Here is a 17,679-nt window from a genome sequence, read left to right as displayed (position 1 = left end):
GTAAGGTCTTCCCGCCTAATTGGTTGTTTAGATGAAAGAAGTTGTAGCAGTTGTTTCGCAATAGGGTGATGACGTAAGATTCATAGTGATAAAAATTATAGTTTTTATTGAACATTATTTAGGGACACCGCTTTGTTATTCTTAGCATCTTGAAGCAGATCCCGAGGGTAATGAATGTAAGATTACTAGATAGTAGATTAACTATTTTTTTCCTTTTTTATTTTTGCGGGAACGTGAGACGAGTGTGCACATGGTTTTACGCTGTAAAAAAGGGGATAGCCTCAGGGTGACGACAGACTTGCTTCAGAAAATAAACTCCTGCCTTTGCCTGGAGGTGACGTTGGAATAAAATTCTTTGCCTCTTAGAGGTTATAGCAAATCTATATTAATTAATCAGTCTTTCCATTCATAATTATTTCGCAATAATTTTACAAATGAGTGTAGATTAAAGGGTTATGCTTCTAAAATGCCATAACCTTTACTCAGTTATGAAAGCGTGTAAAATCCATTGGAGTAAAACCGATTCGGATTAACATCATCATGGTGCACTGCTTCTGTTACAACGGGGTAGTCAGTAAACTTAACATTTGCAGAAGTTCGGGTGTATTGCAATAGCTCTGCCAATCATAGCAACAGAAAATAAACGAAGGCGCGATCTTTCGGCCTCGCCTCACGAATTCAACATTCATTGTTACAAGAGTTCGGTAAGGCTGCGTTGTTTACAGTTCTTAAGTGCGTCTGCTTCGCATTTGGCTATTCTTAGGGCGTACTTTCTCAACGAGTCCTGTGGCTGCTCAGCCCAGCGTTTCGCTCATATTCGCCTCTTCATTCGCACGCCCATCACCCCCCCTTTTTTTTTGACGATGCTTGTAAATAAAAATCGCTCCTACTTGAATGTTACCCTGATAAGATATTGTAGGGCAAACTATATTGAAATATGACATTTTCGTGAGAAGGCTTGTATCCTGTTCGTTGTTTTATAGCGAAACTGTTTATTTGCTGTTTCTGAACTATCGTTTGTGGGTTGCCAAAATCATTGGAACTGCTCGTTTATCAGTAGTACTTCAAGAATCCCTAACCTTGGACTGCCACGATTAACGGTTAGAATGCAACTCGCCACATAGGTTTCGAATGCGCTATGTTGTATCGTCGTTATGAACATTTAGATTATTTCTCGGTCAGTTTGACTTGAAACTTTAGATTTTGATGAGTAATAATTATGAATACGAAAATCTTAATATAACAGATAATCAACAATCCAGAAAAAAATACTTCCACAGTTTGTTGTTAAAACAGATTTAACTATTGGCATGGTTTACAAAATTAAATGCTAAAACGTGCATTGCATCTCGGTAACGCCCACTGGACGTTCCTTCTATCTGTTATGTGTTGGTGTTCCTGATGCGGTATCGTGGTAGTCACGTCCCCTAATAAATTTGACTCATTAACCCGCTTGATATAAAAGAAAATTCACTTTGAAGACAAAGTTTTTATCGAATAGGTAAGCTTTTTATTGTGAATCCGCGACATACGTCATTTGCTATTTTTGTCGAGAATGTTAACTACAGTAATTAAAATGAATTATTACTCTCAACAAGGTGTTTCATGTACTGTTTATTATTATTATTATTATTATTATTATTATTATTATTATTATTATTATTATTTTTTTTTTTTTTTTTTTTTTGCTCTATCACAGTCTCCAATTCGACTGGGTGGTATTTATAGTGTGGGGTTCCGGGTTGCATCCTGCCTCCTTAGGAGTCCATCACTTTTCTTACTATGTGTGCCGTTTCTAGGATCACACTCTTCTGCATGAGGCCTGGAGCTACTTCAGCCTCTAGTTTTTCCAGATTCCTTTTCAGGGATCTTGGGATCGTGCCTAGTGCTCCTATGATTATGGGTACGATTTCCACTGGCATATCCCATATCCTTCTTATTTCTATTTTCAGATCTTGATACTTATCCATTTTTTCCCTCTCTTTCTCTTCAACTCTGGTGTCCCATGGTATTGCGACATCAATGAGTGATACTTTCTTCTTGACTTTGTCAATCAACGTCACGTCTGGTCTGTTTGCACGTATCACCCTATCCGTTCTGATACCATAGTCCCAGAGGATCTTTGCCTGATCGTTTTCTATCACTCCCTCAGGTTGGTGCTCGTACCACTTATTACTGCATGGTAGCTGATGTTTCTTGCACAGGCTCCAGTGGAGGGCTTTTGCCACTGAATCATGCCTCTTTTTGTACTGGTTCTGTGCAAGTGCCGGGCATTCGCTTGCTATGTGGTTTATGGTTTCATTTTTCGTATTGCACTTCCTACATATGGGAGAGATGTTATTTCCGTCTATCATACTTTGAACATATCTGGTTCTTAGGGCCTGATCTTGTGCCGCTGTTATCATTCCTTCAGTTTCCTTCTTTAGCTCTCCCCTCTGTAGCCATTGCCAATTGTCATCGCTGGCTAGTTCTTTAGTCTGTCTCATGTATTGTCCGTGCATTGGTTTGTTGTGCCAGTCCTCTGTTCTTTCTGTCTTTCTCCTGTCTCTGTATATTTCTGGGTCTTCGTCTACTTTTATTAGTCCTTCTTCCCATGCACTCTTTAGCCACTCGTCTTCACTGGTTTTCAGATATTGCCCCAGTGCTCTGTTTTCGATGTTGACGCAGTCCTCTATACTTAGTAGTCCTCTCCCTCCTTCCTTTCGTGTTATGTATAGTCTGTCCGTATTTGCTCTTGGGTGTAGTGCTTTGTGTATTGTCATTTGTTTCCTGGTTTTCTGATCTATGCTGCGGAGTTCTGCCTTCGTCCATTCCACTATTCCTGCGCTGTATCTGATTACTGGCACTGCCCATGTGTTTATGGCTTTTATCATATTTCCGGCGTTGAGTTTTGACTTGAGTATCGCCTTGAGTCTCTGCATATATTCTTTCCTGATCATGTCCTTCATCTCTTGGTGTTTTATATCTCCTCCTTCCATTATTCCCAGGTATTTGTATCCTGTCTCATCTATGTGTTATTATTATTATTATTATTATTATTATTATTATTATTATTATTATTATTATTATTATTATTATTATTATTATTATAATATTATAATAATAATAATAATAATAATCATAATCATAATCATAATCATAATCATCATATATCATCATAATAATCATCAATAATATATAATATTTATTATTATTATTATTATTATTATTATTATTATGATTATTATGATGATTATTATTATTATTATGATTATGATTATTATTATTATTATTATTATTATTATTATTATTATTATTATTATTCATCTGCAACAAGCCATTGCCGTAAGCATCTAGACGGCAATGAACAAGCTAGTAGGCGAAACAAGCCTCCACAATTTATATAAAAAAAGAACGAAACGTTATACGAACAAAAGAACAGGAGACGTTACGATATTATTACTAAAGAAAATCACTAAATATAAATATGCATCGAGTTGTATTAAATAAACAATTGTGAACGGTATAATGAAACCCACTCTCTTCCCTCCCGGCGCAGGTTAACCTCTACGCTCCCAACAGAGAAGACCGTTTCAAATCGTCCGCCAACAGCCCCTCGAGTGTCAGCACAAATGTTCAGTCTAGACTCACTCCTCCAAGAACGTCCAACTCTCCGGCGCCCAGGATCAAGCCGATGCTGAAGGAGGTGAGGACACGGAAACACAGCAGTTATTCATACAAATTAACGCCACTCTTAAACTTGGTAAAATGCGTGGACAAGAGTGGACCCTTTCCAATAGAATTTCTCTCTCTCTCTCCCTCTCACTCGACATGTGTGGAAATAGGATACATATTTGGGTAGAATTCTCTCTCTCCCCCCAACTTAATGAGTGGAAATAGTATACATATTTGAGTAGAATTCTCTCTCTCTCTTTCTCTCCAACTTAATGTGTAGAAGAGTATATATTTTTCAGTAGAATTCTTTATATCTCTCTCTCCAACTTAATGTGTGAAAATAGTATACATTTCAGTGGAATCTCTCTCTCTCTCTCCAATTTAATGTGTGGAAATAGTATACATTGAGTAGAATTCTCTCTCTATATCGTTCAACAACATTGCTACCTTTTCAAAATTCCCAGAGGGTACTTCAAAGGAATTAATGTAGATACATCTTTGTGATTTAGGAAATAGTAATAGGTGTAAATTCGTAACATAAAAGCGTCGAGATTTGGATCTAAAATATTTAAGAGCTTCCCCTCATTCCAACTGTCTCATCGAACTACAGAGGTGGCTATTCCAGATCACTAATGCTGGTTTAAATAGTAAAAGGTTTGCGGACTAAGAGCTTAGATACCTGTATAGGCTGATTTTTTTTTTACAGTACATTTTACTTATAGTTTTGTAACTTATTGTTTTTGTCTAAACATTACATATAAAGAAAACTCCGTCCTTACAGATCAGCAACACCGGTACTGGTAGTGTCGACTCAGCCTACGGAAGCTCCAGTCTTCGCGACTCCAGCGGCTGCAGCAGTTCTCTCTCGAACGTTAGTGAGCTCGAGTACGACTCAATCACCAAGGAACAACACCAGGTAACGTCTTGAATGATTCACGCTTCGTTTACTCCTCTTCCATAGATAACTGTTATTTAAAATGGAGCTGCAAGTCTCATCATAAAAGATATTGCGTTAGTGGGTCGATATGATCTCTCAGAAATCAGACTAGATGACATCAATAATTCGAGTGAAGATTTTGCTAGTACGTTAAACAGTGAGAGTAATAAGCAGTATGTTTCCCATCTTTTCTGCGAAAACATTTTTTTTTTTTTTTTTTTTTTTTTTTAATTATGTAGGGTATACGCATTTCTTAGTATTAATATGGGAATTCAAGTCAACATGTTGATCGACGAGGAGCGTTTCAGGTTTGCTTTTAATGTGCGTTTTTTTTAAATTCAAAATTCTTGATTTATTGTATTTGGTAATGTATCCTACGCAGCTTGGAATTTTCAAGACAGTTGTTCAACATATTTAGTGTAGGCCCTTTTCTCCCAATCATTAACTGTTATATATACTAAAATGATTTTAAACGAGTTAAAAAAAAAAAATTTCCTTAAAAGTCATTTTATCTTGAAAAAAAAAAAATAGTTGTTTCGAGCCACAATGGGCTCTTCAAGTGAACGCAATAACATTTTTTTATAAATAAGTATGTATAGCGGACAAACCTTTCAAAACTGGTCCTCCGGCCTCCAAATCCAAATCACGCGAGTGACCATTCGCAAGACTAATAGGTCTATTTCCACGCCCAAACCCGCACCCCCACTCCTTCGGTTCCTGTCATTCGGTGAACGCCGTTGACAGGCTTGATCTCGCAGAATTAAATATGAGCATTTTGTGGGAAATTTTCTGCAAAGGATTAAGTGCAGTCATAGTTTTGTTATTTGGTCCAGATTTGATTGATGGGACATTCAATTACTTTGAGTTAAGTATTGTTTTCTAAAATTGTGTGGCCCCATATGAAGTAGTTACCATAGTTGTGCTAAATCATTTTAAATTATATATTTTATTTTAAAACTTGAGAATATACTCATTAATGGTAGTCAAGCAGATGCTGTGATAAATAGGGTTGCTTTTTTACGAATACAAACTTGATAAGTAGATCTTCACTACACTATTGTAATACCTATGCATTGCTTTTTCAATGACCTTATTAAAAAATATACACCGTAGTTCTATAAAATCGTGTATATTTACGAGAGTGAAATTCCAAGGATTCATAAATACAATTTTTACCTCAATGCAGCACGAAATGTCTCAAAAGCTCCTCCAAACAGTCGAGAGTCATAAAGAGGAGGAGGAGGAGGAAGAGGAGGAGGAGGCTGAACCAGATCTGGACGAGGAAGACGAGGAACTAGCTGTGGGATGTGAAGCGGATTCGGACGAAGTCGGTGCAGAAATAATTTCAGGACCAGTGGATGTTACCGTCCTCAAGGGCCAGTCAGCGACTTTAACTGCCTCCTACACAGGAAAGCCAGAGCCTTTGGTCTCCTGGCTTAAAAAGGTAAGAACTATTTAGGTCACCTTTCAGGACAACTAACTCTCGAGGTGTTTTTTTTAACTGTTTCTGGTGGTAATGATAAAGATACATTTAATAATTTGTTTATTATAAAATTTAAAAAATGAAAGTGTGGTAACCTAAGGGATGTTTGTGTCATGCATTAATGAAAAAAGCTGGAGTAAATAGAGCATTGGACAAGATTATATGAATATATTAAATACGTGTGGCTACAATCATCTGTAATATTTAAAGCCCCTGTTTCAAGAGAACTTGAAAAATAGTGAACTTTTATTTTGCGGTTTTCAGGAACAAGAGATATGTGATGGTGGACGGTACAGCGTCAAGACGGAGAATGGCATTACAACCCTCATCATACACGATATTGTGCAAGAAGATTGTGACAAATACACTGTAGTTGTCAGAAATAGCTTGGGAGCTCATGCCGCCTTTGCATCTTTAGCTGTGGGAAGTGAGTTGAAAGAACTGACATTTTCTGGTTGCAGCCATATAGGTTGGCAAGAGTGATATTCTATACAGGGCTTTTATAAGTATTTGCTTAACCAGTTCCAATCATATTATGAGAATATTCCTGTTAAATAAGCATCTATTAAATATATCCATACTTGAAACTTGAAGCAGATGAAATGATTTAAACATTTCTACTTAGTAACGCGTCAAAATTCTCCTAAAATCCCAAAGGAAGTTAGGATAATTATTTTAAAAGGTTACCATATATTATTATATAGAACAGTACAGCTATATGTAATATAAGGCATAAATGACAGCAGAAAGTGATAAGTGAAATTAATTTCTGTAAAGCGTAATGTGTAATGATTTTTGCAAAACATTAAAGTATATTTTCTTTGCCATTTAAAGGTGCCCCCGAGCCACCAGCAGATAAACCAAACCACAGTGAAGTTACTGATGATTCTGTCACACTATCCTGGTATGGCCCCACTTATGATGGTGGGTCAGTGGTAACAGGATACATTGTTGAGGCGCACAAAATTGGAAATGGAGATTGGTTCACTCTGATTTCTGGGTAAGCTAGGGGCTGGAGTGGAGTCGTGTGTATTTTGTCTTGCTAGATGTCCATAACCTTAGTAAGTGAAAATGCAAGGTTACATTTAAAGTTTAAGCTCCTGCAGTTTTTATGCATCTTTTGTATCTGACAGTCTTTAATTTCGCATTTCAGGTGTCACTCTACTTCATATATTGCTCAAGGTTTAGACACAAATTGCCAGTATGAATTCAGGGTGCGAGCGCAGAACATCCATGGTGTTTCTGAGCCATCCAAACCCTCCATTCCAGTCACTACTTCAGCACCTCCTGACAAAGACGACGAACCTGAACCAGAAGGTATTGTAACAAATTAAATATTGTATTGCACTGGGCATAATCTTGCTCTAGTTCTCGGTATTTGAAGTTAATGCGTCCATTCTTGGAAGGCAAAGCATATCCAACTATTAAGATTAGTACATAAGTTTTTTCTCAGTTACTAAAAGTGATTTTGAGTGTTTCGGTGCAGATGTTTATGGTTGATGTTCATTACATTGGCTAGGGGAACATCCTCCTATCTGTTGGTAGTATTTTGTGAAAACCACTTATAAGTAATTGATTATTTTTTCCAGATCATGAGACTGCTTTTGCTCCTCTCAATGTCGAGATAGAAGCCGGGGCCAACTTCGACAAACAGTACAAAATGCACGAGGAAGTAGGTAAAGGACGATTTGGAATAGTCTATAGGGTGACAGATAAAATAACTGGAACAAGAAGAGCAGCTAAAGTCATCAAATGCATCAAATCTACAGATAAGGAGAAGGTGAGAATGAAGTTCAGTACAAGTACAGATCCCATAAATTGAAATTTCCCTTGAATACTTTAGGAATTTGACTTTAGGAATTTGTAATGAAAATTATCGTTTGGCAAAAATAACCAATTCAAGGTTTTTGAATAATTTTACTTAACAGTTCTTCACAATAAAGGCGTTACGAAAATATAAAAGATCTTCAAACATTACGTTGGTTTTACAGAAAATTCCATTTTTTTTTCTCTTAAGGTCAGGGAAGAAATTTCCATAATGAACGCCTTAAGACATCCAAAGCTACTACAACTTGGAGCTGCTTATGAAAGACAAAAGGAAATTATCATGGTTATGGAATAGTAAGTACGACAGATTGCACTGTTTTATTACAGTGGTTATTAGTTGCTGTATGGTTTAACCAGACTATCGAGCTACGTACTTTACCTGCCACAGAGCGGGTCCAAAGGATTTTACTTTATTAATTAATGGTAATAATAAGGTTCAGACTGGATTAAGTTACAGCTCTAAAGTTAGATGTCGAGTATAGTATTCGAACATTCACACAAATGTTTAACTGTTAGCGTTAATCTGCAGTCTTTAGATTAAGGCATTGGATCAAATATTCATGAGTCAAATTACTTGCTTATCTTGTGTTTATGATATGGCGAATGCCATATTCCTTTGAGTTTGGTTTAATTAATTTTTGTATTATTTGTTCCATGTATTTATCGATTGTAATGGGTTTTAGAGATGTTATTTAATCTCTTAATAGGAATAACTCTGTGGTCTTGTCTTGCTTGGGTGCAGCGTTGGCTCCCTGGAGCCTCCTCATATCCTCGAATGCCTGTATCGGAAGATATCGAACATATTTCCACATTTCTACCATCTTCGTATAATGTTACATATTTTTAAGTATAATTTTGAAGGGTTTCTGTCTGATTTAAATTATAAATTTTTGTGATAACTTGTCCTGTTGCCTATGATAATGCTGGGAAAACAGGAGCATTGTTATGCAAGGAAAACTGGTATGTTTTTGTGGTTGGTATGGTTCACAATTTTACGTCTGGCGAAGATTTGGACCCATCCGTGTATGTACACTGTATCCAGGACCTTCCTTCACGTGTTAGATGTTCTACAGCATGATGTTTGTGATATTCTGGGGTATATGCATAGCAGTTATTAGATTAATATTTCTAGCGTGTATTAGTTCGTATCTTAGGCATAGCCCGAGGAGGAGGCAGTTCTACTACTGGAAGAAATTTTTTACTGTTATTTCTTGAGTCACAGCCTCTTGGCTCTAATTGGTTAAGGGGATGGGTAATAGAATTTATTGTTTAATTATCTTTGATCAAAAAGTATTTGTCGATGAATCGCAAAACACTGTCTTTTGTATGTTGTGTTTTTGTGGGGTAGTGAAGCATTTCATATCATATTTGTAACATTTTTGAGTATTGTAGTGAGTTTTAATTGTTAATTGTAGGTTCTTCGAGTAGGGAGGGGGTTCATTATTACTAGTAGTGACTTGAAGTCCTACCTAGATTCAGCCAGCATGGTGTTGGCACGGACTCTTATTGAAGTACAGTTGTGTGTTATTTCATTTCTGCAAGGTTTAATTAATTATGATGACAGAATATTACCGTAATGATTCGATACTGATTGCTATGGTGTTATTTTACAGCATATCTGGTGGAGAACTATTTGAAAGAGTAGTAGCTGATGACTTTGCTCTGACCGAGAGAGACTGCATCCTGTTTGTTAGGCAGATCTGTGAGGGAGTTGCGTACATGCATAAGAGTCACATTGTACATCTCGATCTGAAGGTGAGTTAAAAAAGAATTTACTACATTGTAGATCTACTTTTCCAACACATTGTGGGTATAAAATTCCAATAACTATCAGAACTGTACGTCTTCATTATGCTGTATTGTATGTCGAGTTGAAATTACATAGTTAAATTGCTTGGGAGATAGGTATACAGTTAAGATCAGAACATCGAATGTTTTCAGTTTGTGTTTGTAATACTGCCGACATTTAGCTAACGTTGGGCTACTTAGAAACTATATTTTTTCATGTAACTGAAGTTTTTTTTTCCATTTATAGCCCGAGAACATCCTATGTGTGCGTCGAACATCCCACCAGATAAAGCTTATCGACTTCGGACTTGCCCGAAGATTCAACCCTGATGATCCTTGCCGAGTTCTCTTTGGAACACCCGAATTCATTGCCCCCGAGATTATCAACTATGAGCTGATAGGTTTCTCCTCGGATATGTGGTCCGTTGGTGTCATTTGCTACGTGTTGTAAGTATAATGGAGCTACTACGTTTTAACACTTTAGTATGTGAAAATGTTTGATATCAGTTCTGTATTGTTACTTAGTATTTAAAGGAAAATATGATAACCACCCGGGTCTTAAATATCATGTATGTAATATTTAATTATATTTTAGGCTGTCTGGACTTTCTCCATTCATGGGGGACAACGATGCTGAAACCTTTGCAAACATTACACGCGCAGAATTCGACTTCGATGATGATGCTTTTACAGCCATTACTGAAGACGCCAAAGATTTCATCAGATCTTTACTGATCAAGAAGAAAGAGTAAGTCTTCTCAATGTGTTTTAGTTGTGGAAATTTGTGTTAAAACAATTAATGAAATGATTAGGTGATCAGAACGCTGTTGTGTGTGGTTCTTGCTTCATCATAGCTCATTACCTTTTTTCCATTTTACTTATCATAATGATATGGAACACTGATACTGTAACTAATTTTTGTTTTTATGCTTTTTAAAAAGTGTTTCTGGTTTAAATTTGTCAATTATATAAATTATAAACGCCAACAGTGGAACTTCAAATGAACATAACTGTAATTTCCTCAGGGAAGTTTTTATTTTTAGATTCTTAGGAGGAATTTTAAGTACTTTCAACTTTTCCAGAAAACGGTTAACTGCTGAACAATGCTTTGACCACCCATGGCTGGCACAGACAGAAGAGGACATGAATAAGGTTGTCTTATCTACTGACAAACTAAAGAAATTCATTATTAGAAGGAAGTGGCAGGTATGTTGTTGTTATGCATGCAGGGTGAAATTAGTACTTTCATAGTGGTTATTTTTCATTGTTTACAAAACACAAAAATAGTTTTGAATATCTGCCCAAGCACACCATAATTAAAAAAGAATTCAGATCTCCGTAATTAATAGATAAAAAAAATCATTGAGAAAGATATAACATTTTTCTAGAGAGTTTGAAGGAACTTTTTTTTTTTAAGGGAAAACAAAATAGATACTGTCAGAAGTAATAATACATTTCAGCAACTCGGAAAATTAAAGTTCATGCCTTGTGTTAAGATTCTTTTCTCTTGACAGCTTGTACCATGTATTTTAGTCAAGAGCTTCTCAGTCAGGTGTCCAACAAGGCTTCCAGGTGACAGAATCACTGGCCCTGACAATTTCAGCATACCTCGCAAAGATCCTGTCTTGAACAATCAATATTTTGTAGACCCCATCTTGTTTGTTGCCAGCAGTTGACTTGAAGGAAATCTTAACGAGAATGATCCTATGATGGATAAATATGCTGAACTCTAAACTTTGACTTTGCTGTAGATGTCAAATATCAAAATTGCTGTAGATGTCAAGTATCAAAACACCTGGGTATCAAGAAGTGCCATCTGGTTGTTGAAGGTATTTGCACATCATGGCATTCCTAGCAACTTCTTAAATAGTTGTCTATTTTGCCAGTAATCATCTGCCATTTTTATATGGATATATGCTTGGTATCTTCGTTCCAAAAATATTTCCTGTAAGTGGTTGATCAATATCACAATACTCAAGGACTAAGTTACAATGGGCCTTCTCTATCTGTGCTGCATGTCTTCTGCTTATCATAGTCCGCTTAATACAGTACATACTTGACTCTGGCATTGGTGTTGAGGGTCTCTTCATATCTAAAGACATAGTATTATGACAGAAAGCACCTCCACCCACACATTGATGTGTATGTTGGTGTTGAATTACCTAGCATTCAACATTGACAAGCAAGTTTCTTAGAATCTTAGTACTGATGTTTTTGTAGCAGAAGTGTCTTATAGACTCCTTACTTGACAAATAAGACTGCTTTTCTTCTTATCATTGTCTTTTGAATTGACTAGTGGCATAGGTGTTGCTTCTAAACAAAACCTGGGGTGGAGTTAATGCCTTCAACTAGTTGACTTGACATCGTAAATTTTTGTTCCGTATCTTTTACTTCATGCATATGCTTGGTACCTATCTACATTCTAAAAACTTTTCCAGTATAACAGTGGTTTAAATCAAACATCACAGTAGTCAAAGGCCTTGATGCTGATGAACTAAGTTACTAAGGGACTTCTCTATCTATGCTGCATATCTTCTGCTTACTTAGCACTCGAATTCGTGTTCAGAGTCTACTTAATACGTACAGTATTACTTGACTTTTTGTGATGAATTTATTATTTCAGTACCATCTGGTATTAAATGTTAACTTATATTTCCTCAACATCACACAGGCATTAAGGGTCTCTTCATATCTACTCAACATCACACTGGCATTAAGGGTCTCTTCACATCTACTCAACATCACACTGGCATTAAGGGTCTCTTCACATCTACTCAACATCACACTGGCATTAAGGGTCTCTTCATAAATCTACTCAACATCACACTGGCATTAAGGGTCTCTTCATAAATCTACTCAACATCACACTGGCATTGAGGGCGCCTCCATCCACTCATTGCTGTATATGTTGGCGTTGAATTTCCTAGCCATTGACAAGTTTCCTAAATGCTCAGTGCTGAAGTTTATTTTGCAGCTGCTGCTTATACTCTCTTCTTTACAAATAGGACTGGTTTTCTTCTGAAGTGTGACTAGTGGCAATTACTTTTCATATCTTGATGTTAATGCCTTCAACTAGCTGACATTAGAAATCTTTGGTCCATAAAGTAATATTTACAATATTTGTAAAACTGGAATGTATGCCTAGTATCTTTGTTCCAAAAACATTTCCTGTACTATAGTGGTTAATCAACCAACATGTGCTGCATGTCTTCTGTTTACTCAGCATTTGAGTTCTTATTCAGCATCTACTTAATACAGTACTACTTGACATTTTGAGATGAAGATTATATATTCTCCTCAGCATCACACTAGTATTGAGGGGTCTCTAATTATCTACTCAACATCACACTGGCATTGAGGATCTCTTTATATCTGAAGGACATATCACTGATAGAAAGCACCTCAATCCACTCATTTCTGTTGAATTACCTGGCCATTGACAAGTTTCCTAGACTTTTCGTACGTACTGAAGGTTTTGTTCCAGAATTTGCTTACAGACACTCTCCTTGACATTTATGACGACCATTCTTTTTGCCATTTGTCCTTTGAGTAATTAGTGGCATAGGAGACTCGTCTACACACAACCTTGGGTGGAGTTAATTATTTTTAATTTCTGGATGTTAATGCCTTCAACTAATTGAACTTGACATTGGATATCTTTGCCCCATAAAGAACCTTAAAATATTTGTTCATCAAAGGCCTTTATGTCGATGGACTGAGTTTCTAAGGAACTTTTTTTTATCTGGGCTGCACGTCTTCTGCTTACTAAGCACTTCAGCTCTTGTTCAGAGTTTACTTGATACAGTATTTCTTGACATTTTGTGTTGAACATATTCTATCTCCTCAGCATCATCCTGGCATTGAGAGGGTCTTTATATCCAAAGGAGATAAAACTGACAGCTTTGTGTATGTTGGTGTTGAATAATCTCGCCAATGACAGGCTCCCTAGAATCTTGGTGTTGAAATTTTTGTCATTTGTCTCCTGAGTAACTAGTGGCATATGACTTTCATCTACACACAACCTGGGTGGAGTTCATGCCTTCGACTAGTTGAACTTGACATTTGAAATATTTGCCCCATAAAGTATTTACAATATTTGTACATCACAGATGTTTGCTTGTGGAATCTCTGTTCCAAAACAATTTCTTGCACTATGGTGGTTCATCAAACATCACCATAGTCAAAGACCTTGATGTTGATGGACTAAGTTACTAAGGGACTTTACTATCTATGCTGCATATCTTCTGCTTACTCAGCACTTCAGTTATTGTTCAGAGTGTACTTGAAGCAGTATTACTTGACATTTTGTGATGAAGAATATATTCCATCTCCTCTGCATCATCCTGGCACTGAGGGTCTTCATGTCCTAAGGACATTACACTAATAGCTTTCTGTGTATTTTGGTGTTTGATAATCTCGCCGTTGACAGGCCTCCTAGAATCTTGGTGTTGAAGTTTTTTTTGCAGGACTATTTATTTTCTTCTTGACGTAGTCTTTCTACTGGTGTCATAACCAGTGGCATAGGATTTGAAATCTTCGCTCCTAATTTAGGGCTGAAAGCTCAAAAGTATTTAAACCTGACATTACAAGCAACCTCTTAGGTAGGTGTTCATTTGTACATTTAATGTACATGTGTTAATTTTGTGCAAATATCTGGGTTGTGTCTTTGTTCTAAACGTAATGATGCCTGTTCTCCTGTAGTTGAGGGCCTTGGTGTATTGATGGATTAGGTTACTATACATGTCAACATGAATGCCCTCTTCTGAATGTCTTGGGGTACTTCTCTTTACTTTAAAAGTCGAGTTCCTTTCGACGGCCTATTAATGCTTGACATCGCATTGGGGTTGATGGATCTACTCAAAATCAAACTGCCTTGAGGAAGGACAACACTGGCATTCGTAGTACATCGGCACTAGTTGTTGCAATGAGAATGAAGGACAACACTGGCATTCGTAGTACATCGGCACTAGTTGCAATGAGAATGAAGGGGAAGGAGTCTTTTCTAGTTGTGGTGTACTCTTTTGAGAGGAGGAATCTGACTGAGTGAACTGAATTTTTTTCTCTCCAAGGAAGCTGAAATGAAAGTTTATAAGGGTTAATGTTGGTTTTATGCTAAGAATTTTTTGTTAATAATACTCGTGTGAAACAAGGAAAAATCATTAACAAGGGAAATATCTACACGAAAAAACTCATGTGCTAAATTGCAAAGGATTATTTTAAATACTGTCAAACATTTATTAGTTCAGTTTTATCCTGTTGGTGTTGAATATTCATGATTAAATAGGCCCTGTTTCCTAATACAAATCCTTTAGAAATATAGTTTATTGGTTAGTTTAATCCTTTACAAAATTTAGTTGTTTTGGTTTGTGTTTTTTACTAATAGCATGGTGTGCTATACTAAATCTTTTTGTTCTAGAAAACTGGTAATGCCATCCGTGCCCTTGGACGTATAACCCACCTAGCTAATCGTCGCAGTTCTCAGCCATCATCTCCTACCCGACTGTCGCCTCTTCCCGAGAACCAAGCCCACACACCTACTTCCCCATCTACACCCCCTCCTACAAATTCTCCTGGGTTGAATTCCCTTTCCAAGACGAAGGGATGTCCTCCTGTCACCCGCTCTTCAGGCAGTGTTATCAGCGAAAGGAGCGATTCTGGTATTAGTGAGTGTTCCTTTAGTGTGGATGATAACACCCAAAATCCTCAAAATAACCAGTTTGGTCTGACTAATGGTCGTGCTGTTACAGGACGTAATATTCTCCAAAGTGGAAAGACACCTTCTCTAGATTGGCAGTCATCCGTGGACTCTGCCGTATGTGATGATGATTATATCAGCAAGAGTGGATTTGGATCCTCTCAACGTAAGATATCCCGGGAGGCTCTGCTGGTGAAATCTGCTGCTGCTGATTCGATGATAAATGCCCATTCAAGAATTTAAACTGAAAGGACCTGCCGAATTGTAAAAAGCATACCGTAAAAATGTGTATCTATATATATTTGTATTAATAATGTCCATGGACTGAATTGCTGAGGATGAAAGTTGTATAATGTGTAAATATAATGGAACTTTGGAAACAGTAGCTACTTTGCTATCTTCCTTCTACTTTTCAGTACAGTTGCCTATCGGTGAAAAATTTTGTGTTTATACCTAACTGCATAATTATTGTACTTAGCTGTATCATACGAACAAGTAGATGTGGCAAAGGGCAAAGCTGTCCATGTCCTTTAGCAAAGCAGGTGTGTTCGCATTGTTCAAAGTGCATCTGATGGTGTTGGACCTTGGAAATGCGGTGAAGTTCCTCTATTAGTGGATATGCAATGTCTACTCAATCCATGTCCTCATACATGGAGTCGATTAGACACTTTCTACTTTTTCATGACTGGGTCGTGAATTGTCAACAAAATGTGTTGGCTTATATTGAGGCTTAGCTACAGAGCTTCTAACGACTTCAAAAATGTCCCTTGTGTTTGAGACATTTCAAGAAGAAATATGAAGTGCTCGTAACAATGTCGACCAGCCTTGTTCTACTCACGTGAGGGAGGCTGATGATAATTTTTTTATACTTATACCTTTATATATACAGTATATATACCAGATGATGTATATGAATTATCATGAACTATATAGCATCACAAAGCAAGTCAATGGAAGAAACTATTATATAAATGAATTAACCTTACTTTTTTTACCATAGGAAGAATTGGACAAAAGTGTGCCTGAAATTAAAACTTTTGCCGATGCTTTCTATGGTCCCATATCTTTATTTTCCGTTCTTTGGTGATATAAAAGCCCAATTTCCTGTGAATTTGATGTTTGTGTGTGTTATGACAGGCTTCATATAATCATTATCTATTTCAGTGCAGTGCCAAACAAATTTGTATAGATGATCTAGTTAGATTGTTTGCCTGACATCATTCCACATGTTTCTCTTGCATCTGTATCGAATCCTCAAGATATTCATATGTTTATTCCTACATTTTTTTCCAAATCATAAGTGTTTCAGTGAAACTGCATCTTAAATTAACCTCATTTTCAATCATTAATGTTGTAACTTTAATTTAATTACAGCAAACCTAATGCCCCTTTTAATAGATTAAATATTATAGCATTTACCTGTGCTTGAGTTTCAATTAAATTATTTCTGCAAGAATAGGTAATTTTTAGTTTGAAATATCCTATACAATTGTAATAAAAAAAATTAAGACCATGAGTGGAAGGTTATAATGGTAATGTCCATCAAGACATTTTACATTGTTTGACAGTACTGCACAATCTTTTAATTACTGAAGGCTAATTTAATGAGTATGATATTTAACCAACTGATTGTAGATATTTATGTTAAATGAGAGAAACAATATGGGGTAACTAAGCACTGTATATCTTAAATGTAGATACTGCAGGCTGATAAGCTCCACAAACTCTAAAATTTTGTACTGTCACACAATTGTAGAAATATGGAATTGGCCATTGGAACATGTACCACCTCTTCCTTTATGGAAATTCTCTCCATCCCATACATACAATGTAGATAGCGAGTGGTTAATGAAGTATTTGTGTAGCTACTGGTATTGTGATATTGTAGATACATCACCCATTTATGTGCATGATATTGTTGTTAAGAACATTAAAAGATTTATTTGAATTTTGTGCTTTGCCTATTCCATTTCTGAGGTGCAAATCATGCCCAACCCTACATACTACAGCAATTGCAAATATTCCTATATAAGTACTGTTACCATATAAAAAATTAGCTGCGCTAAATCTTGAGAAGACTTTAATGCTCATAAGCCTAAAAGTTCATACTTGCAAATTTAACTTGATACTGTACACCAAAATTTTAGAATAGACATTTTCCCAAGTTTTTCCTTTTCACAGAACTAATAAAAGTATAATCATGCCTTTAATGTATTGAACAAAGGCCTAAAGAACTGAATTCAACAATATAGGACATTAGGATCAGAAAAATTTGTCCAAAATATTACCAACCTA

The 17,679-nt window shown here is 36.4% G+C and overlaps 1 protein-coding gene across 5 annotated transcripts in view; it reads left to right on the top strand.

Moving 5' to 3' along the window:
• The window catches only part of LOC135215357 (myosin light chain kinase, smooth muscle-like), a 473,102-nt gene extending 455,770 nt beyond the window's left edge, over positions 1-17,332 (top strand). For 3 of the 5 annotated variants that reach the window (XM_064249925.1, XM_064249941.1, XM_064249920.1), the window contains 13 exons: positions 3,539-3,685; positions 4,436-4,570; positions 5,778-6,035; positions 6,339-6,501; positions 6,909-7,074; positions 7,228-7,391; positions 7,664-7,854; positions 8,092-8,195; positions 9,515-9,656; positions 9,937-10,136; positions 10,285-10,437; positions 10,772-10,895; positions 15,106-17,332. In XM_064249925.1, coding sequence (XP_064105995.1) covers positions 3,539-3,685; positions 4,436-4,570; positions 5,778-6,035; positions 6,339-6,501; positions 6,909-7,074; positions 7,228-7,391; positions 7,664-7,854; positions 8,092-8,195; positions 9,515-9,656; positions 9,937-10,136; positions 10,285-10,437; positions 10,772-10,895; positions 15,106-15,627 — 2,469 coding nt within the window. In that variant the 3' untranslated portion in view covers positions 15,628-17,332. The remainder of the gene's footprint in view (positions 1-3,538; positions 3,686-4,435; positions 4,571-5,777; positions 6,036-6,338; positions 6,502-6,908; positions 7,075-7,227; positions 7,392-7,663; positions 7,855-8,091; positions 8,196-9,514; positions 9,657-9,936; positions 10,137-10,284; positions 10,438-10,771; positions 10,896-15,105) is intronic. The other 2 variants (XM_064249931.1, XM_064249952.1) reach the window with 2 other exon arrangements.
• The last annotated feature ends 347 nt before the right edge of the window (positions 17,333-17,679 follow it).

The sequence above is a fragment of the Macrobrachium nipponense genome, chromosome 19, assembly GCF_015104395.2.
Source record: "Macrobrachium nipponense isolate FS-2020 chromosome 19, ASM1510439v2, whole genome shotgun sequence".
Classification (NCBI taxonomy): domain Eukaryota; kingdom Metazoa; phylum Arthropoda; class Malacostraca; order Decapoda; family Palaemonidae; genus Macrobrachium; species Macrobrachium nipponense.
The sequence above is the reverse complement of the archived record's forward strand: the minus strand, read 5'-3'. Positions and strand labels throughout refer to the sequence as shown.